This window comes from Cryptomeria japonica, chromosome 4, assembly GCF_030272615.1.
Source record: "Cryptomeria japonica chromosome 4, Sugi_1.0, whole genome shotgun sequence".
NCBI lineage: Eukaryota > Viridiplantae > Streptophyta > Pinopsida > Cupressales > Cupressaceae > Cryptomeria > Cryptomeria japonica.
Window position 1 is genome coordinate 18,744,421 of NC_081408.1, and position 22,370 is coordinate 18,766,790.

Genomic DNA, 22,370 nt, shown 5'->3' on the forward strand with positions numbered 1-22,370 from the left:
TTAGAAACTTTCAAGCAAATGCAATTGGCAGCTGTAAAGTCAGACTGGACAATCTTTGCAGCATCTTGTAAGCCTGTGCCAAATGGGATTTTCGGAACAGGGTATGGACATCCATCAAAGCATGAAGGTTAGAGGTATTTTGTCAGATGTTTTACTTGCAACTGCTGTGGAAGAAAACGTTTGGAAGCATAGACAAGGCACGCGAACTGTTTGACAAAATGCCTTAAAAAAATGTGGTCTCATGGAATGCGATGATTGCTGGATATGCATGAAATGGATTTGTTGACAAGACTTTAGAAACTTTCAAGCAAATGAAAATGGCAGTTGTAAATCCAGCATCCTCCGTGCCTGTGCCAAAATGGGAGTTTTGGAATAGGGTTTGGGATTTCATCAAAGTAAAATGGGAGATTTTTGTCAGATGGAAATGCTTTAGTAGGTACGTATGGAAAATGTCGAAGCATTGACAAGGCATGCGAACTATTTGACAAAATGCCTCAAGAAAAGGTGATCTCATGTAATGCCATTGTTGCAGGATATGCACAAAATGGATTTGTTGACAAGACTAGAAACTTTCAAGCAAATGAAATTGGCAGTTGTAAGGCTAGCATCCTCCCTCCGGTCAAAATGAGAATTTTGGAACAGGGCATGGGGTATCCATCGAAGTATAATGGAAGGGAGTTTTTTGTCCGATCAAGTTTCAACTCCTCTTCAAATAAAACTAGGCTCACACACCACACGAATCTATCAGGCATGAGAAACTCTTTTAATGAAGAACGCACTATGTATAGAGATCCATAACCTACTACAATTTGTGTCTCGATCTGCAGCTGTTTACAACATATGTGAATTAGAGATCACAGTCATCACTAGTTTCTCACAAACACAACAACAAACAAAAACTTATGCTCGCAACAAAATTTACAACATATGTGAACTAAAGATCACACTCATCATCACTAGTCTCTCACACAAAGAAGTCATATGACGCATACGAAGAGGATATCATGCTAAACACAAGAACATAAAGTCAGCATCCTTAACTCTACCTAACTCTACTTTATTTATGTATTATATTTTAATACTTAACTCTACTTTGATTATTTTATGGAAATGTTGGAGAATCTTATAAAAGGGACATATGATTTTATATTATATCTTTGAAGACATTACCAACATTTTGTACTAAGAATAAATCTTCGTTCACTTTTATTTATTACTTTATTGAAATGTAAGTTAACGTTGAAAAGAAATTCCTTCCTTGTTATTAAATTATTATACGCTTCGTTCTCTTTTATTTATTACTTTATTGAAATACAGGTTAATGTTAAAAAGAAATTCCTTCCCTGTTAAATTATTATACGCTTTTTCTTTGTGTTCCACAAGGTCTTTGCATCTTTTATTATTCTTCTGAATTGTTTATCCTTTTATCCTTTTGCCTTTCAAGGACAATTGAAGATAAAATACTACCTTGCTTGGGTGAATGTATGAAGAATTAACTTGGTTGTTCCTCGTCTTAGGCTGTTTCTTTTCCAGCCTCAGGAATTTATACACTGCTGCTCCTTTCGGTGCACATCTTTATTCTTAACCCACCACGATGTTAATGAGATTCCAATTTTTATTAATATAAAAATGGCATCAATGAAGGTCTTTGCATCTTTTATTATTCTTCTGAATTGTTTATCCTTTTATCCTTTTGCCTTTCAAGGACAATTGAAGATAAAATAATACCTTGCTTGGGTGAATGTATGAAGAATTAACTTGGTTGTTCCTCGTCTTAGGCTTTTTCTTTTCCAGCCTCAGGAATCTATACACTGCTGCTCCTTTCGGTGCACATCTTTATTCTTAACCCACCACGATGTTAATGAGATTCCAATTTTTATTAATATAAAAATGGCATCAATGAAGGTCTTTGCATCTTTTATTATTCTTCTGAATTGTTTATCCTTTTATCCTTTTGCCTTTCAAGGACAATTGAAGATAAAATAATACCTTGCTTGGGTGAATGTATGAAGAATTAACTTGGTTGTTCCTCGTCTTAGGCTTTTTCTTTTCCAGCCTCAGGAATTTATACACTGCTGCCCCTTTCGGTGCACATCTTTATTCTTAACCCCACCACGATGTTAATGAGATTCCAATTTTTATTAATATAAAAATGGCATCAATGAAGGTACGAGCCACTTTAAGGATCAGAGTGTGCTTGCTTGGTTTTGTCCTTTGGGCCATCTAGTCTGTTCTTGTTGGAAGGAGCATGGACGCAGGAATTAGCCATTCACTGTCGGGTGTCTTGCAAGATTATGCGCAGCTGATTTCAGTGGAATGGATTGTATGGATTCTTCTACTCATTAGCATGACGTTGCAGATTGTTTTGGTTGTTCTTGGTGCGCGCAGATATATGAGTTCATGTGGAATTTTTCACTTTGTGGTGTGGGGAGCTTACATTTCTGCGGATGCTGTGGCCATATCTGCACTTGGAACCATGATGTATAGTGTTCGGAGTGGGATATATGGAATATGGGCTCCAGTGTTACTACTGCATTTGGGGGGACCTGATGCCATAACTGCCTATTCCACGGCTGATAATGAGCTATGGTTGAGACATGGATTCAATATGGTCTATCAAGTTTTAGTGGCAGTGTATGTTATTTATTCATCAGCATTGGAAGGCCACGCATTGGTTTCTGCCATCCTTCTGCTGGTTGTAGGAGCCGCCAAGTATGCAGAGAGGACGCTTGCTTTGTGGTACGCTAGCGATTTTCAAATTGTCATGTCATGTCTGCCAATTTCAAAATATATAAAGGAAAAAAATGTTGTACAAGATCGTGGGTATGTCATTATGGGAGAGAAGCAACTGCACAGAATGATCGAAAAAGAGGGAGGAAAATCTTCAATGGAAGGAGAAGATATGGAAGCAGGGCTCCAGGCGGCTTCACTGGAAGGAAGAGATATAGAAATAGAACTAGAGGCACCAAAAGAGAAAGGAAGAGATAGAGAAGCAGGGCTCCAGGCGGCTTCACTGGAAGGAAGAAATAAAGAAAAAGGGCTAGAGGTGCCTCTATTGAAAGGAAGAGGGATAGTAACTGTTAAGGATATCAGGAACGCTAATATAAAAGTCGGTAAGGACTACAATCTCTGCCTTTCCCATGCGTTGTACAAAATGTATATGCGTAGGTTTGTAAGTTTGTATTTTGATGAAGGGGATTGGAAGGAGACAAAAGCTTTCTGGGGTGAGTTTAGTGGAGAAGAAGCATTTAGAATTGCAGAGATGGAATTGAAATTCATATACGATGTGCTCTTCTCCAAGGGAAGCGGCATAGCCTTCAGTAGATTTGGGATAGTAATGCGCCTTCTGAACTGCATTCTCATGGGAGTGGCAGGGTTTCTGATATTTAGATCACAAAGAGAAGCACAGTGGCTGGTGACATACATTGTGATTTCAGTGGCTGTTGTGGTGGAGGTGTTTCAGTTCTGCCGAATTCTGACATCAAACTGGACACGTGTCCTCTTGATTTGTGCCCACGTTGACGAAACTGCACATACCCCCTTCCCGAACACTGTTAAGTGGCGCAGAATCAAGTTGATGTTGATAAAGACTGCAGTGCTTGCGCTGGGCAAGGTTCAGAAATTTGTTGGAGGAGATAGATACTGGAGCAATGGAATTCACCAGAGCTGTCTAATAAGGACTTGCTATAATAGGTCTCGTTTCATGTGGAAGATGACTAAATCCATCCCAAAGGCAGACAATTTTATTGTAAGCTGGCACTTCGACAAAGTGTCTGCCGAAGAGGAGCTTATAAACTTCATTTATAACATCCTAAAACGGAAGTGTTCTCCGGAGAGTGATAGCGAAACATGCAGAGATGGAATTTACAACTTTGAGGAGGATTTGCTCAAAGAGGAATCAGAAATCAAGGCTATCATGGCGTCGCACGAGAATCTGGAGGAGGTCATTCTGATATGGCATATAGCTACCACAATATGCGACACCCAAAGAAAATCATCCGAAGAGATCAAGAATGTACGGCCGAGTAGAATACTGTCGAGGTACTGTGCATACCTTCTAGTGTCACGTCCCCGTCTTTTGCCCGTCCACCCGGCTATGGCAAAGATTACATACATGCAACTTATGGAGCAACTTATGGGGGAGAGATATTATGGTAAAAACCCTGCACAACTGTTGCACTTCAAGGACAGCGGTGTACTTGGCTCTGGGGCAGAACTAGCCCGCGAGCTGCTAAAAAAAGGAGAAGATGAAAGGTGGAAGTTATTGGCGGAGTACTGGGGTGGATTGGTGATATACATGGCGGCGTACAATAAGGCAACGTTTCATGCGGAGTGCCTGGCTTGTGGAGGGGAATTTCTGAGTCAAGTGTGGGTTTTACTGGGTCATTTGGGATGTGGAGAACAGTCTGACTCTGCCGTAAGAAAGAAGATTGAGAGGTCCATGGAACGGGAACGGCTGGAACTGGAACGGCTGGAACGGGAAAGGCGGGAACGGCTGGAACGGGAACGGCTGGAACGGGAACAGCAGGAACGGCTGGAACTAAAATGGGAACAGCTGAAACAGAAACGGCTGCAATGGGAACGGTGGGAACAGCTGAGATGTGAAAGGCTGGAACGGGAACGGCTGGAACAGCTGGAACGGCTGGAACGGGAACGGGAACGGCTGGAACGGGAATGGCTGGAAATTGGAAAGGTTGGAATGGTTGGAACGGGAGAGGTTGGAAAGGGATCCCTTGAGGTTGGAAGGGATACGGATACGGCGGATATCGCGGGAGCAACGGGGGCTCGTGGAATGGGGAACTGCTTGGGGAGCTTCGGGATCAACGGGAGCGTCAGGGGTTCTTGGAAAGGATGCAAGAGCGGTATAAAGAGGAGCTACCAATCCCCTGGAAACAGAATTGGTGCAAAAGCACCAAGTGAACCAAGTGTACCTCTTGGTTCCAAGGACCTATATGGGGTCAAATATGAACATTTTTAATTATAGATGGTTTCTTGTGTTAAATAAGGTCTAATGAGATCAATAGCATGGTAATAAGGTCATTTGACCATTCATGTAACCAAGTTGTCTAGTTGGTCCTAAGAAGGTCTTGATTTGGAAAATACTTTGCAAAATGGTTAAAATTGATGTAATAATGTACAATTTGGTTCTAAAGGTCTTTTCATGTCTATTTGGACCTATTTGTGTCATTAAAATATCATAGGTTGGGTGTAGGAGTTAAAATTGGCAAAATTGCTTACATTGTCAAAAATGCTTAAAGCAATTTTTGCATTATAAGAGAAATTAGGAGTTTGTTTGTTAGAACAATTACAAAAGGTGGTTGTAACTGATGAGGAGGCTTATAAAACCTATAAAAAGGCCTATCCTCGTTCATTCATGTTGTTGTTGATATATGTGAAGAAAAATCAATAAAAATTGAGAAATTCCTGCACTAAATTCTGGAAATCACCATATTACAGTCTGTTCATGCTTTTGGTTCGCCATTAAAACTCATTGATCGACCTTTATAACTGATTTAGAATTGAAGGGGAATGAATCTAGTTTCTTGTGCCTTTTGTTTCATTTGATTTGACCAAATATTGAAGGAGAAATCATAATTTTTGTGAAACCCTGTCAAAACCCTTCCTAGGGTTAACAGTGTCCTCAAATAATGTAAATCTTTGTTTGTAATTGTTGGAAATCCACCAAAACTGGTGGGAACTTGTAAAATATCATCTATTTTCATATTTTGGTGTTTTCAGGGGTTCAAGAATGATTTTGGCACGTGCTACTTGAATGTAAGGGACTGATTTCTGAGTCACAGTCTGAAACATAATGATTTTCATGGGGTTTGAGTGGTGTGAATGCATCAATGAATCTTGGAGGGTCTAGTGAAGGGAGAGGGAAGTTTTTGAAGGTTACCATTACATGCTACAAAGGTTTTCAAGTTGTGTTTATACACCTACCAATCAAACCTTGTGACTGTCCACTAGACCACATGACTGCTCCAGTTTGATGGCACTTTGTAATCGCTGCACTTTACATGTTAAGGAGTGAAATTTATGTTGAATGGTGTTGTGAGTGAAGATAATGATGATTAGGAGTCCTCTTGGCATGAAACAAGTGTTGGATAAGTTAAGGAGTAAACCAAACCTTGTTGGTATATGACTGTCCTAACCATCACAATGTCTGTCATAAAACAAAAGTACAGTCACGGTGCAGATGGTATAACTTTTATTTTAACCGTTGGATCTTTCTAAGTTTTTTATATGTTGTCCCTAAGCAAGTTTTCTAAGTTCTCACCAAAGGGATCTTCCTAAAATTGTCTGGTGTGCAAGTTATGAGTGACTGAGTTCAGTTCTGTCATAGTTGGCAGCGAGTTCATGTTTTGTATCAAATTTGTTGTATAAGTTGGTCCAAGTCTAAAGAAGTATTAGGGGGCATTAAATGAGTTGTGTTGGGAGTTTCTTCATGTTTATTATGTCATTAATCCTTCTTGTAATGTATATGGTGCATATGGGTTGTGGCTATACATTGCATGCCTTGAATGGGGAAGTTGGGATGGACTGTCCCTAGTTTGTGAGTTTGTGTGTGGATGCTCCGCATCAAGAAGTTAAGGGAGTACTGGGCACGCAATGTTGTAGAGCGTTTGGAACGGAATCAACAGGAACGACCATGATATGCCGTTGAGCGTTGGGAACGTCTACGCAGCCCCCAAAATTGCACTCATCATGCATGATGGCCATGATATGCCATGGATAACTGCAGGGTAATAATTAGTCCCTGTCTTAAGCACGGAACTAATGTTTTCAACTTCCCCAAAAAAAGACATTAACATGTTTTGATAATTGTGCAAGCTAAAAAATTAAAGCTTACTATAAAGTTTCATTTTTATTTCTATTAAACTGTTTTAAAATTTATTAATTATTTGACTTATGATTGGGCGCTTGATTTATTGCCGGGGTTTATTATATATTTTTTTTCCAAAAATATTGGTAATTTTGTAACATGGATGGAATGCATTATTTCATATTTCCTAACGTTCAGTAAGCTGCTGGAATTTACTCTTCACCTGCCGTCAGGCCACTAGGTATTAGCAAATTTATTATACGCACTTATTCTCCACGGAATTCATTAATTGCTGAGATACGAGTGCATTTATTTCACGAGTTCTTACTGTCTATGAAGTCCATCGCCTCATATGCAAGACCTTCTACACTGTTCGAGGAGCTTTGAAACATGACAACTGCTTTTTGTAAGGTATGGTAATATTTTTCCTCCAAAGCTTGCCCATTTTTCCTAAAAGGCGTCATTGATAGCATGATCCAGAATCTTGAGGTAAGTCACCTGCCATGGTTTGAGTGGTTTTTCTACACATTTCATTGATAGCATAATCCAAAATCTTGAGGTAAGTCACCTGCCATGGTTTGAGTGGTTTTTCTACACATTTCATTGATAGCATAATCCAAAATCTTGAGGTAAGTCACCTGCCATGGTTTGAGTGGTTTTTCTACACATTTCATTGATTAAAATGTAACTTTGATTTGTTAAATGGAATGGAGAACATCAGAGTTTTGATGGTGGGAAACACAGAAAGGGCATGCTCAATTTGGGCAAAAGCAAACACAAACATCTGAGCGAAAAGGGACTATCATTGCCTCCTTTTGCCAATGCCAAGTCCAAGACAACATACGGTCTAGCTGAATTAAGTACATGCTCTAACTTTTGCATTCGTTCTTTTCTGTAATTAAAAGAATTAAAAAGTCAATTGTAATTTTCTACACTGAGAACAAGTTTCACTACATTAATTCCATAACCGCTTAATGTAAGTTTTAGGACAACAAAACTAGAGTGATAGATTCTTACATTCGTTCATATTTATGAGTAAATCCCTTGGCCACGAATTGATATCTTCAGCGTCAATTTTTATTAGGTTTTTAATTACACCCATTTTTGGTTTTACCGAGCATATCATGTTCAGGTATTCATTTCATATGCAGTGTTTGTCTGTAATTTTAGTCTATTTTGCAGGGTTTAAATTAGACCAATATGCCCTGCTTTGCACTATTGCAAGTCACATTTTGTTCAGTGTAATTTCATCATTTGAAATGGCTTAGGTTTTAAGACTAATGTGAAATATTCTATTTTGTATTCCAAGCTTTCTTACATACACATGCGTTGAGTATTGTCAGGCCATGCCATTTTTAGCCTCAATTCTCTATTGTCGTTCGGGTCAAATTGTAGAACATTTACAAATGAAATAATGTAGTCTAAAGACACTCGGAAAATGCAACTAGAAAAGATTCTAACAACAGAAATACGCTTGAACTTTTTAAATTTAATCTTTATGTAATTACATGCGTTAAAAAGAATATCTGCTTGTTGTAAACTACTTACTGGTTGTATCCAGCATGTTCAGCTGATAACTTTTGAAGTTTCTAAACACGCTGTAAGTTAGCTGAATGCCTGTGGATCTTTAACAGCCAGACCCTGTTGCTCTGTCTATAAAAGTGACTATTTCAGAGGGTTTTTGTCCTCAAGAACTTGCTGTAGAAATGTCTATGGGTTTTTGATCCAAGTGCCAAGGTGTGGTAGCAGCATCATTTTCAAAATGAAGTTTTGGTTTATAATTTTCAATGGTATGCTCTCGCTCCCTTGGGTCTTCTTATATTTTTCTTATCTATGATTTCCACAACCATATGTAATTAATCTATAATTAGTGCACCTAACAGGCAAATAACTTTCTAAAGTGTCCAATGGAGGATAGCAAATTTTAGTAGCTTCTGTATACTCTGAAAATTACAGCAACAACTAGTTATCAAGAAGAAAACAACAACTAATTTTCCTGTTTATTGAAAGTTACAGATTCAGATCATTCGTCATGAAAATGGAACCTTATCAACACATCAGCTCACATCATAGAGCTTGGCAACAACACATGAAAAAGAAAAAGAAAATTCAAACCTCTCAAGTTCTCAACTACTAGCATGGACACTAATTTGGAAGTTATTCCAAATTGAAGAGTCTGCCTAGTTGTTGTACACTTATTTTCTTAAGATTTTTTTCTTATCACCCAAATAGGGTATTGATTTTAAAACATTTTTTCTTACAATTTTTGGTTTTCTTCCTTTATTTCTGGTTTGATTGCTTTCTGTTGGGCACAACCAGTTTTCCTGAATCATCTTATAGCCATTGTACTGGTCATGGATTCTTATTTGGCCTTGTGAAACTCAACAACTAGTTATCAAAAAGAACACAACAAATAATTTTCCTCTTTATTGAAAGTTACAGATTCAGAACATTTGTCATGAAAATGGAACCTTATCAACACATTAGCTCACAACATAGAGCCTGGCAACAACACAACAAACACAAAAGTAAAATTAAAACCTCTCAAGTTCTCAACTACTAGCATGGACGCTAATTTGGAAGTCATTCCAAATTCAAGTGTCTGCCTAGTTGCTGTACACTGATTTTCTTTAGATTCTTTTCTGATCACCCAAACAGAGTATTGATCTTAAAAGATTTTTTCTTGTATTGATCTTAAAAGATTTTTTCTTTCAATTTTTGGTTTTCTTCCTTTATTTCTAGTCCGATTTCTTTATGCTAGGCACAGCCAGTTTTCTTGAATCAGCTTATAGCCATTATGTTGGTCACGGATTCTTATTTGGCCTTGTGAAACTCGTTAAGTTAAAATACTAAATATTCTCAAATTTTTGAATGACAATATTTTCATTTGCAATTGACGGTTAAAAAAAGAAAAAAAAATGGTGAATATTAATTAGCCATTAATTTTTTTCTTCTTACAAATTTGCTTGGCTGCACCTTTAACTCCACAGGCTACATCTCCTCTTCAAAACTTGTGGGAGCCAACACAGGGGAGTCTTCGTGAGCATCAATCAGAGTGCTCAATATCATAGGCAAAATTCCTCGGCTCGGGCTTCAACCACCAACACAGCTCACAACACCACTTGCAACTTTTGCATACAAACCCTTCTTACAATGCACAATTGAAACTGCAGATGGAGTTGTCGATTGTACCTTGCACACTATACTCTTGCAGGAGAAATTTCCTAGCCTTGCAGAAATACCATTTGAAAACTACAAAAAGAATATGTCCATAGTTGTCTATCTACTGTTAAAGTTTGAAATACAAGGAGATTTCACACTTTCCATGGATAATTCTCATTGCGATAACAAAAGAGACCACAACTGTAAGTTTTTCAATACCACTCCTTTTTATTGCTATGATTTAACCACATTGATTTTCATTACACATATGTTTCATTGCACATTATCATAGCGTATTTTCAGCATTTCGCTTTCAATTCTTTTATGTTTTGCACAAAAACATTTCAAATTTATTGTTTTCTATTTGACAAAATCATAACACTTTTGCATGTTAATCATAAATATGCAGGTCACCACTATTGAAAAACACATCTGATCATCAGTGAAGTAGAAAGACCAACAATTTTACCTCCTCGTCTTTCATAAGACAATTTTGTTCATATCTCTGTATGTAGTTTCTGTTATACATTTAGTTGCCTTAAACATTTAACACTGTTTATTTTTCAACGTATTCTATCTCTCTGCAAATATTAATATTACTATCATCCTCCTCTTACTTCATTCTATTTTCAAATCACTTCCTTTTCATTTTAAGTACACAAACTTATCTGACTTGCATTGTTTCCTAACACTACTTAATATTGCAGGTTTTTCAATTCATAGTTTACAAAACATCAACAACTTCACACTGTGACTATTGAAGACCTCACACTAATACTCTTCCATTTATAGTGTTTATAGCAGTGTTCAGTTTTTGCAATATATAAAAAATGAACAGCTCCCTGGAAAATCTCTTGAACAGATTCTACTTGTTAAATTTGTGTAACTTTTGCAGCTCTGCTTAATCTACTTTCTTTTAGCCCTTCAAACTATCTAAATTTCATAGCAAGTAAATATGATGATGGTCTGATTTTAAACATGCCATACTCAGTCTGATTTTGGACATGACAATCTGATTTTCAATGCAAATAATCTATACCTGTTTATTATATTTTGTTTCTTTGTTACATTTATGTGCCAATGATGTTGCTTTAACTAAAAGTTAATTCTGTTTCTAGCTCCACATTCATAATTCTGTACAAATTCAAATCTAACAATTATTGCTAAATTATTTGTAAGATTTGTTTTGATCTTTTTAAAAGACTCCACTTCGCTTTACAAAGTTATTTATTATGATGCAAATCTCATTCCACTCATAGCTCCCTCCTCATTTCTCCTTACAATCCAACGCACCTCATACCACTATAGATACTATTTCCAAGTCCCTGCTATTTTTTTGCAATAGGCAGGGACTTTAGCTCTACAGAGCTCTTGTTTATTTTTGCCCTCATAAATAGCTTCTTATGGGGGATAACTGCAGGTTAATTATTATGTTTTTTTTTGGTCCTCCGCTTTTGGTGGATAAATGCATGTATAAAATTTAAAATTTGCCCCTTCAGAAAGGAAATTTAAAAGATGAAACTTTTACTCTTAAAATTCTTAAATTTTTTTCAAACTTGCGGCTTAAAAAAACTTAGGGACAAAATTTATTCTTTTTATGAAAAAGCAATCTCTTAATTAATTAATTGTAAATTATAATACAATTTTTTGGTATTACCTAAAAAATTTAACCAACAATTAAAAATCAAAGAATTTTTTTTTTTAAAATGTAAGTAAATATCAAATATAAGAGATAATATTATTTTTTATAATATTATTTTTTATAGTTAATTATTATATTAAGTAAAAAAAATAAAATTAAAAGTGAATAAAATATAAAATGCAAATTTTAATACAAAATAGAAATCATAATTTCTATGTTAATTTTAGATTTACAATATAAAATATAAAATTTTGGATTAGATATCATATAAACCATTACATAGCATCAGAAAAAACTGAGTTCAGTAGTATCAAGGGCACCAAAGGAAGGTGCATGCACAAAAATATACAGTTATCGAGCACCTCCACTATAACAAGGATGATTACATTAGATATACATAATTGAAAACAAAAAACATCATCAACAACCTATGTAAGAAACATATGCATCAGTCTAGGAAAATGAGATTTCAGCATCCGGTGAAGTGTTGTTTCCCAGTGGGGGGATCCAAGCCACCCACCCCAAGTTTCCATCCTGCCACACTTCCACCCGACCATCAAGTATGGCATATTTATGGGGGTGGGAGGTGTGCTCACGAATCAAGCCAACTTCCTCCTGAGTAATCTCCATGTGTATCTGCCTATGCTCCAGGTGCCTCATAAAAGCCATTAGTGCTTGCTCAAATGCAGCCTTGCACGGTTCATCCCTCTCCCAAGTGAATCTGTGTGATAACTCACAGATGTAAACAGTAGTGGCCCCCTCCTTGATCCACCTGTCAAATTTGTCCAAGTCCAGCTTAAGCACAACAGTGCCCTGCATAGAGATAGAGTAAACAATGAGTCTCCTAAGAGACTCAGTGAGGTGCCTGGTATTGCTATTAAAGATATCATCATTACGATACTTCCATATGAGCCAAAGAACTTCCAAAGAAAAACAAGACCAGAAGATATTTGCAATTTTCCTACAACCCTTGATATAGCCTAGAATAACATCTATGTATTCAAAAGAAATAGATTCCAAATTAAAACCAAACAATTTCCATATTTCTTTTGCAAAATGGCATTCAAAAAATATATGTTTCACAGTTTCAGGCACTCTGCATATGTTACAGCTTAGGAAAGTACCCTCCTTATCTTTTATGGGGAGTTTCTTTAACAGTAGGCGCCAGCCAAAGAATTGTTTTTTTGGTTCATTATGAGCCATCCAAAATTTACACAACCTATCTTTCGAGTCCTTTGGTTCCCAGTTTAGACCCCAACATTGGTTAAGGTGCAGAAAAATGGTATCAGCCTCAGTGAGTGAAGAATGGATGCATTTGGCTTTAAGGGAAGGGAGGCGTGTGCCATCAGTCTAGCAAAGTGTAGAAATGGGGGGGGCGGAGGAGAGGGGGGTGAGCGGGGGGGAGAGCAGAGGATAAGGCCATTTTAAGTATGCTATAGGTCCTTCTCTGGGATGTCGAGATAGAGAAGGTAAGTTTTAGCTCCTCCCACGATCTCAATTGATCATTATCAAATAGGTGCTCAAAGTATTTAATACCCATATTATGCCATTTCAGTGCAGAACAGCCTTGGAGAGTGGCTAATGGTTTTCCATTATGGAATAGACTCCACCATATTGATTTGTTATCAGCAATATGCCCCTGTACAGTGCCATTTACTTTGATATGTACCAAGTGCTTCACCTATTCCCAAGTCTTCCATAAGGACTTAAATATATCAGAACTAGCTGGAGATACCTCAAGTTGTCCAATAAGAAGGTCAAGAATGGGGAGATCTTTCCATTTCTTGGCTTTCTTCGGGACCGAGCATACAATATTATTTCTTATAAGAACTTTCCATGGCTCATTACCTTCCATGGCCTTAAGACTCCACTTGGAGGCGAGGGCAATGCCCTGTAGTTTCAAGTCTTTCAACCCCATCCCACCAAATAGTTTATGCATAGTGCACCACTCCCATTTCACTGCATGTTGCTTCCTAGTGCCCTTACCATCTGACCATAGGAATTCCCTAATCTGCTTTTGAACATGATTAAATTGGTAGTTCCTAAACAACCAAGCTGATGAGAAATAAATATTATATGAGGCCAATATTTTTTGACATGCCTGAAATCTTCCAGCCAAGGAGAGAAAGTTCCTGTTCCATTTGGAGAGCTTCTTATCAATCTTATTCTTTACCCATTCCCACATTTCTTTTAGGTTTGGAAGGACAGAAAAAGGAATACCTAGATATTTTACAATCTGTGTTGGGCCCAACCATTTGAGAGAGAATTTTGAGAGCCAGCCCGGGGGGTTGTCATCCCAGCCAAGGAGATTGGACTTGTGCATAGCAATCTTACTGCTAGATGCTAGGCAAAATAGTTCAATATTTTTCAGTAGAGCAGCAAGGTTATCTTCCTCAAGCTTAATTAATATTGCAGTGTCATCAGCAAATTGAACATTACAGATTTCCTCCTTGTTAGGTAAGGAAATACCCCTAACAGGAGGAGTAATAGAGGAGTCCTTAAGTAAGTAGAACATTGCATCAGCAGCTAGGACAAATAAGGCAGGGGCTAGATGACATCCCTGTCTGATGGATCTAGTTAGTACAAAATTGGAGGACCTTATCCCATTACTTCAACAGAAGCATTGGCATCACATAATAGAGTTCGGACCATATTACAAAATCCAGGGGGGAAGCCTAATGACTGAAACATCTGAATGATATAATCCCATTCTATCCTATCATAGGCTTTCTCAAAATCTATGAGCAACATGGCTCCATTTTGTTCTGATTCCTTAGCCCAGTGGAGTGACTCTCAACAGGTAATTATGTTTTCCAGTATATAACGTCCTTTAACAAACCCTGTTTGAGTAGTACTGACAACCTTAGCCAAGATTTTCTCCAATCTGCATGCAATCAACTTAGCTAAGATTTTGTATGACACATTCAACAATGTAATAGGCCTCCAGTTTTTAATTAGGGTTATGTCACCTTCTTTAGGAATAAGCTTGATCAGAACTTGATTAATATTTTTGCCCAAGGAACTAATGTGTATCACCTCAGTGTATAGGGAGTGAAGATCATCAACAATCCATTCAATATGTTCTTTATAAAATTCTTCCGGAAATCCATCAGGGCCAGGGGATTTATCATTACTAAGGGCCAAGATAGCTTTCCTGATTTCTTCTTTAGAAATAGCCATTTCAAGCATCCTACTATCCTCCTTGTCAATAAGTTTGAGGACCAAGGACATGACAATCTTTCTGGCATTTTCCTGTTCCTCCCTACCTGGTTCAGTAGAGAATAAATGCTTGTAGAACTGAGCAAATCACTCAAGAATTTCAGCTGGTTCAGAGAGGTTCTTATTCTGTTCCCAGATGGTGTCAATTTTCTCTCTTGCTTGTTTCATCTTAAGAAGCTAGAAGAAGAATTTAGATCCTCGATCTCCAGTATCCAACCAATTTAATTCAGCCCTAGTTCTCCACCCTTTAATTTTCTAATTTTGCAATCTTCGAAGATCAATCTTGGCCCTAATAAGTTGATTGGTGAGTGATACATTCTCAGGGTCCCCTTGAAGGTCCAGCTCAGCCACTTGGAGGGCATTATGTAGTTGTAAATCAGAGGCTCTGGCATCCTTAGCCTTCTTTTTACCCACAGCCTTGCAGAGTGAGGTCCAGGTTTTAACATTCTGGTTCCATCTGTCTATGTTGGACATTTGGCAATTACCATATTTATTAAACATTCTGACAAGATGCAGGGCACACTTTAGGTCCTCGTCCATTAGTAGACTAGTGTTCATTCTAAAGTTCGAGCTAGGGTTTGGTGGGGCCACCCTACTGTCAGTTATCTTTAGCCCAACCATAATAGGATGATGATCTGATAATGTATATGGTATGACAACATATTGAACACCCTCATCATTTTTAGCAGTTTCGAAGAAATCTTTGTTGAAATAAAATCTATCAAGCCTACAATAGACTCTTTTATTATACTGTTGATGATTACAACAAGTGTACCATATTGATTTATACTCTCCCTTCTTTCCTGCTAAAGGATCAATCAGTCTCATTTTGTTAACCATCCTTTCCCACTGCACTCTCTCAGCACCCTTCCATTCAACCTTGTTTCCTCCCTGTTTATCTTGCGCACTAACTACCATGTTGAAATCTCCTCCCAAGAACCAGGGGATATCCTCCAAGTTAGCAAGCCATTCTCACATAGCCCCTCTTTCTCGGTAGTCATCGGAGGCATAGATTGAACAAATGCCAAAGGTGGAATTGTCATTCTGAATGATAGCCCATACTGCCCTTGCACATGGGGATTGCCCCCATTTGGTGACCTTATTTGCCCAATTAGGGTTTAATAAAATTGCAACTCCACCTCTTCCTTTAGGGTGATTGGTATAGAAGGGAGTGGCCTCCCTTCAAATGGATTTTAGACCAACTTCTAAGGTAAATCCCATTTATTTTAGCTCCTGGAGCATAAGGTAGTCAATATCCTTCTGCATATTTAGAAACTTTTTAACCACATATTTTCTATCAGGGGCCTTAAGTCCCCTGATGTTCCATGAGATGGCTTTCAACATTAGGAGATTAGTTCAGGAGCGTCCATCGGGGACTTAAACCCCTCGAAGCACTTAGGCCATTCCTTAGAATTAGAGAGGTGACTAGCATCAAAAGCCACTGTTGAAAGTGGTCTACCTCTTTTCTTTCTAAGTTCAGAGAGCTGTTCGGGTCCCAATGATTCCTTCCTAATTGAAATCTCCTTAGAGGTCTTAGGAGATCTTTTCCTCCTTTTTTTCTTAGATTTATTTCCAGATAGGTCTTCTCCCCCATTATTAGATCCAAAATCAAAGGCTCTAAGATCTGGTGAAAATGGATTATCCCCACCATTGTTGATAATCTCAAAGTCTTCAGACTTCAAACCAAGTCCAGTACCATGCTCATCCTCTAAGGTATGGCCGGAAGGGGGGATGGTAAGCCCCATATCCCCATCAATGTCACCAGGTGTCAGCGCAAGGGGTTTGGTGGGGTGCTCTGCTTCTTCACCCTCAACCTTGGTCTCCAAGGGAGTATTTGAAACCGAAACTATTGGAGGAATTCTCATCTCCCCAAAAATGTCATAATTGTCACTACATTCAGACCCCAGAGGGGATTTACTTACAAAACAGGTGGCATTGGTGGTATCTTGAGCACCACCATCATCCCCTTCGATCAAATCTTGGAGGAAGGGCGTGGTATAGGGCTCAATCTCCTTTTTCTGATTACTTATTGATAATTCAAGTTGTTTTCTGTGTTTTGTAGCCATTTTCAATTTTTCAAAGACAAGTTGTTGTGCATTTTGAGTTCTGGGTCCACCATTATTAGTGGAAAACCCAACTACATCATATTCTAGTGGGATAGAGATAGTGGCAACCAAATTGGCCTCTTTTAGGGCCTTCTAATAATTAAGTAGAGACTCAACAATCGAGGGAGGAGCACTAGATGGATTAGGGCAATCTTGTGGGTGGTAATTAGAGGGTGGGGGATTAGGGTTGGGTGGAGGTGGCGGGTCGGTAGAGTTAGGCTGTGAATGGTTGGGGGGGGACGAGAGGTGAATATACTGGGTGCAATGGGGGAGGAGTATTGCCAGTCTGTTTAGGGTTCGAGGGGTCTTCCGAGGCCGAATGTAGTGGGTGTCGAACAAAGGTCTTCTTGGAAGGGGCAACATTTTTTCCTCCTAACAAAGGGCAATTTTTGAGGAAGTGCCCACTTCTTCTGCATTTATGACATGCATTAATTCCCCCCAAATACTCTAAGGGACATGAAAATAACTGGTTTTCAATACAGATATCAATTTCAGAGGGGAAAAACAAGCCAGGATTGAAAGCAATGAGTACCCTCGCATCCATATGAGGTAATAAAGCAGCAGAAGAATCAATTTTAATCACTTTGCCTAGAGATTCAGTGATTTTTGAGATACAGTTCCATAAGAATGGCAGAACATTTTTAATAACTACCCATTTAGGGTTAGATAGTGCCATGATTTCCTCATTACATGCAATAGGAGTCCAAGGAATGACCCTAAACAAGCATTTCCTACATTCCAAAATTGCCTATTGAGCACTTTCTTCTGTGTTTCTTTATCATTGAAAAAAATAAGGAATAACCCTTTTTGTAACATTCTATAGAAAGAAAAATGAATGGCAAGTTTTGTACACCAAATATCTTGAAACCATCTATTTAAATACTGTCTAGACGACATCCTATCTACATCAAGCGCTGCTAAAAAAATTGCAGAATCCCTAATCTAGAAATTTCCTTAGAAATGCATTCAGTCATTGAAGTATTAGGTTTAATGACAACTCTTGGAGCTGAGACAACCTCACCTTCTTCGTGGGCCTGGCTTGCTGCTGCATCATGAAGGACCTCCGGTTCGAACTTCGCATCCTCCGGGAACGTCGTGCAGTGCCCTTTGACGGCTTGGCGGAATGTTTTTTTCTCTCCATTATTGCTCTAGTTGGTGTTAATACCAACCCCAACCCTATTTTTCTCCATTAATGGAGGCATGAGCAGAAGTAAATGCGGGGGCCTCCTGATAGGCTTGGGAGCCCCTGGACAGAGAGTCGACCTACCGCCAAAGACTGTTCATATTCATCCTTGGTTGCAGAGCCCCCCTCTCGCCAAGTTTTCAGATTATAATATCAATATAAAATATAAAATTAATAAAAACACTTAAAAAATATACAATACAATAAATTTAAGTGTAAAAATTACTCTATTTAAAAAATATATATTTTACACATAATTTTAAAGAATATATAATATCTATAAATATAGTTAAAAAAATAAAAATTTAAGATTAAATTATAAACTTTAAAAATTAATATAAATAAAATATAATTTAATTCATTTAAATTTTATTAGAATATAACTAAATGATATAATTTTAAATATTAAATATAAAGATATGTGAAAAAATAAAATTTATCAAAATAGAGATTACTCATTTTTCTATAAAGCTAATAAAATCAAATATAATATTGCTTAATATTATATAGATTTCTAGTGGACTAAATATGGATGTTAATAACATAAATTTGATTGCATACTTATCAAATATCACATCATTTATAGTATGTATAAATTATGTTATGTATAATTGGCCAATTGAACCAATTTTTTATACATAATATGTAACTCAAAAGTATCATAAATATAAACGTGTAATTGACAATTGGACCAAATTTTTACAAATAATATGTAACTCAAAAGTATCTTACATAAATGATGTCTCTATCTTGAATATGCAAGTAACTCCCTCTATGATCCCATTTTGAAAGGAGAAGGTAATTGAACTCACACATTAAAACAATACCTTTTATCACCAAACATTAAATCTAACATTAGATACTTAACAAACTACCAAAATATGTAAGTGCAAGAAATTGTATTGATTATCCATAAGAGTCTCGATCATGTTATCTACAATGGTGTTGATCATGATCCTCCATTAGAATCTTGTCAGAACCTGTAAATTACAAAATTGAATTATTAAATCAATTCAAAATTCAAAAATTCATTTTTTAAAAAAATCAGTTCATATTTTTTTTACCATCTCCAATTTGCGTTACATCCATTATTGTTGGTGTCTGGTTAAGATCAATACAAACTAGCAACCTATATTCTCCAATGCTTTGTTGATCATGTAAAGTTGCAACCATACATGCATTTAATATGTATAGTTAATCTAAATAACTTTAGTGTTCTTAATTACCTGGAATAGTTTGTTGAAATGTCTGAGTGGGGATAACACTAAGTGTTGATGGTTGAGTTTCACAAATTGCACCTATTATTTATTTGATCAAATATATTAAAAAAAAGTGGTTGAAAATAGGAACTAATAAATATTCCATTTAATTAAGGAACACTTTTAATAGTTACAAAAATTACCATTTATAATCTGTACTTCATCTGTTGTTGTTTGATTTAGATCAATAGAGAAGGCCAACTAGCGTCGAGCATTTTTTTCTTCATCCAAAGCTATAATGACATATTAATAACATATAAAATAAAAGAAAGAATTATTGCTATGTAAAAGTACTAAAATAATTTTGAAAGCATGTACTAACGATGTTGTTGCTTGATATTAACAGTTTCATTGACTATTGCTATGCCTGAACGATTGAAGACCTTTTTATCCTTTTTTTTTCTACCACTTGTACAGGGAAACTGGAATTTTTTATGCCCCTCAACTCTTTCATTTAAGCCTTGACAAATTGTGTTTCTTCTTTGATGAATAGAATGACGTTTGTGCATTTTGCTTGGACTAAACCATGTTGATAGTCTTTTCATAGGCATATTCTTTGAGCTATGGATCAATGTAAATTTGGAAGATGAACCAAGAGATGCTTGGAGATCATTTTTAAATCTCTCCACACATAGACTAAAAATAAGTTTGTCATCATCTTTGCTTGGTAAATCTTGGAGTAGTGAATGTATATAATTAACTAAATTTTGGAACTTATCATTGGAGGTATCAGATGATTTCCAAGCATCTATAATAGACATAAAAATTATAATATACAAAAAAAAAGTGAAAAATAATAATTTATTAATAAAATGGTGATATTATAATTACCTATTTTTAGGTCTTCACCAGTGGCAACAGCAGTCATATCTTGATTTGCAAAAGGAATGCAACAATCTATAATTATAATAAGAATTAATTAACTTTAAGAACCATGAAATTCAATCAATATTTTATTATAAAGACCACATCAACATTACCAATATTATTCTCATGACTAGAATTCCCCGTGACATTATCATCATCATTAACAAATGGAGTAACATCTGTAATTCATTAAGAATATTTTAGTTAGTTTTAAGAAAAACTATAGTAATTATTAAAAAAATATAGACAAAATACTGCAATGTTAAATGAGACTTACCAACAACTTGTTCATGCTCATTCATTTTCTTTCTCTTTAGGAGATCTGGAATCTTCAACACATGTTTGCATGTATTCCCTCTTTGTGCCCACTGATAATCACATACATGGAAATTTGGTCCAAATTTTCTTACAAGATACCATTTCATTGGAACGGATTGACTTTTTATCTTGTATGTGTTAGGGAGGAGATCATATGGATGACAATCTGTATCTGGTATTGTTTTTTACCTCTCTATTGCAGTCATATAATATCTTTCTTTTTTGACGTTAGTTAAAAATCCAAATAGCTGCAAATATCTTTTATTTTTATAAAATGGCTCTACCCTATGAAGAAGTGTATGGATAATCCAATCCATTCTCCTTGTGCATTTCTTAGCACGACCGTTTAGATAATGACTCTTGATGTGGCAGTGGTAAGACTCTATGGAAGCATTGGTTTCCTAATTTGCATGAGAGAAATTTCGAAAGCTTTTTGCCCACATTGCTACACAAACGAATTTAATGATGTCTCAGTAAATACAAAAAATGACAAAAATAATACAATTATATAGAAAGAAAAATAAATAATTTTACAAACATACCAATATGACCCTCATCATGGCACCAAGTTTTTTGAAAGTAATCAATGAATTTCTTCTCTTCTTTGAATTCCTCAATGAATTCTTTTATCAATTGAGCAATGTTATCTTCATTATCACTCATTGCATGCATTATATCACCCAATCTATCAAATATTTTTTCTCCAACATCCTTACTATTGACATACCTAGATTATAAAAAAAGAGTATCAAATTTTAGGGTTAAAATGTGTAATTTTCTACATAATTTTTTAAAATATTAACTTACTTGTACACATTTTTTAGCCATGCTCTACGCACATGCCAGATACATAGAAGTACTCGACAACCAAAAGATAATCTACAAGTTGAATTATAGCAATTGACAAATTACATTGTAACAAAATAAAATGTTAAATTGAAATTATCGAGTTATCAATTATAAAAAATATAATATTATAAACTAAACATCAATCAATTATCACAAGTTGAATTTACTTTATATATAGAAAGTAAGGGTAATCAAAACCTGATGGCTTCAATCTCAACACTGGCATCATCTGTCATGAATGCATTGACATGCCAATCTTCTTTACACTTTTTCCCTCGTTTGTAAACTTCTGTTAGCCACTCATTTAGATCCTCAACTTTATTTCTTGAGGATATCGCCCATGCAATAGGTACACCAGCGTCTTGTTCATCAAAAATCAACAAGGTATATAACTAATACTACACATAAGTACACCATTGATAAATTAAGATATTTAATTAAATCAAATAAATGATTAAATTAAAATATACAAATATAGTTAACATTACTTACACCATATTTATTTGTTGAGAATGTTGAATCCATTGCAATAATTGAGTTGTGAGAATGTTTCACCATCATTTCTTGCATCCATGGTGTTTGAATACCTATGATAAAAGGAACATTTTCTATGTTGTCTGGTCTTTTGTAGTAGAAAAAATTATCTTTCTCTTGTGCATGCCACAAGCTGACACTTTTTGCGTCATCTTCATTCTTTTGGGATCGAATAGAGCGTACTCTTTTCCAAGCATTCAACACATCTTTTCTCAATAAAAATGTATCTCTCTTATTCATCAACTTGATCAAACTTTGATCCAAGTATTGTTGTTCACATATTGTGTCAATCCCCACCCCCATTAGTAATAAAGATTCAATATATGATTTGCATTCATTTGACAACCTTGGTGCAAAATTGCTTCTTGGCTCACCAGAAGGGTCATTCCTCCCATGACAAAATTCA

At 36.3% G+C, this 22,370-nt stretch overlaps 1 protein-coding gene across 1 annotated transcript; it reads left to right on the forward strand.

The window, feature by feature from the left end:
- The first annotated feature begins 2,096 nt into the window (after positions 1–2,096).
- On the forward strand, positions 2,097–5,397 carry LOC131875396 (uncharacterized). The gene has a single exon (XM_059219527.1). It carries the CDS (start codon positions 2,249–2,251, stop codon positions 4,976–4,978), a length of 2,730 nt encoding a protein of 909 aa, XP_059075510.1. The 5' UTR covers positions 2,097–2,248; the 3' UTR covers positions 4,979–5,397.
- The last annotated feature ends 16,973 nt before the right edge of the window (positions 5,398–22,370 follow it).

What these genes read in the sequence shown, in the direction of transcription:
- LOC131875396 (XM_059219527.1), top strand. Translation starts at nt 2,249, where the DNA reads ATGGACGCAGGAATTAGCCATTCACTGTCGGGTGTCTTGCAAGATTAT.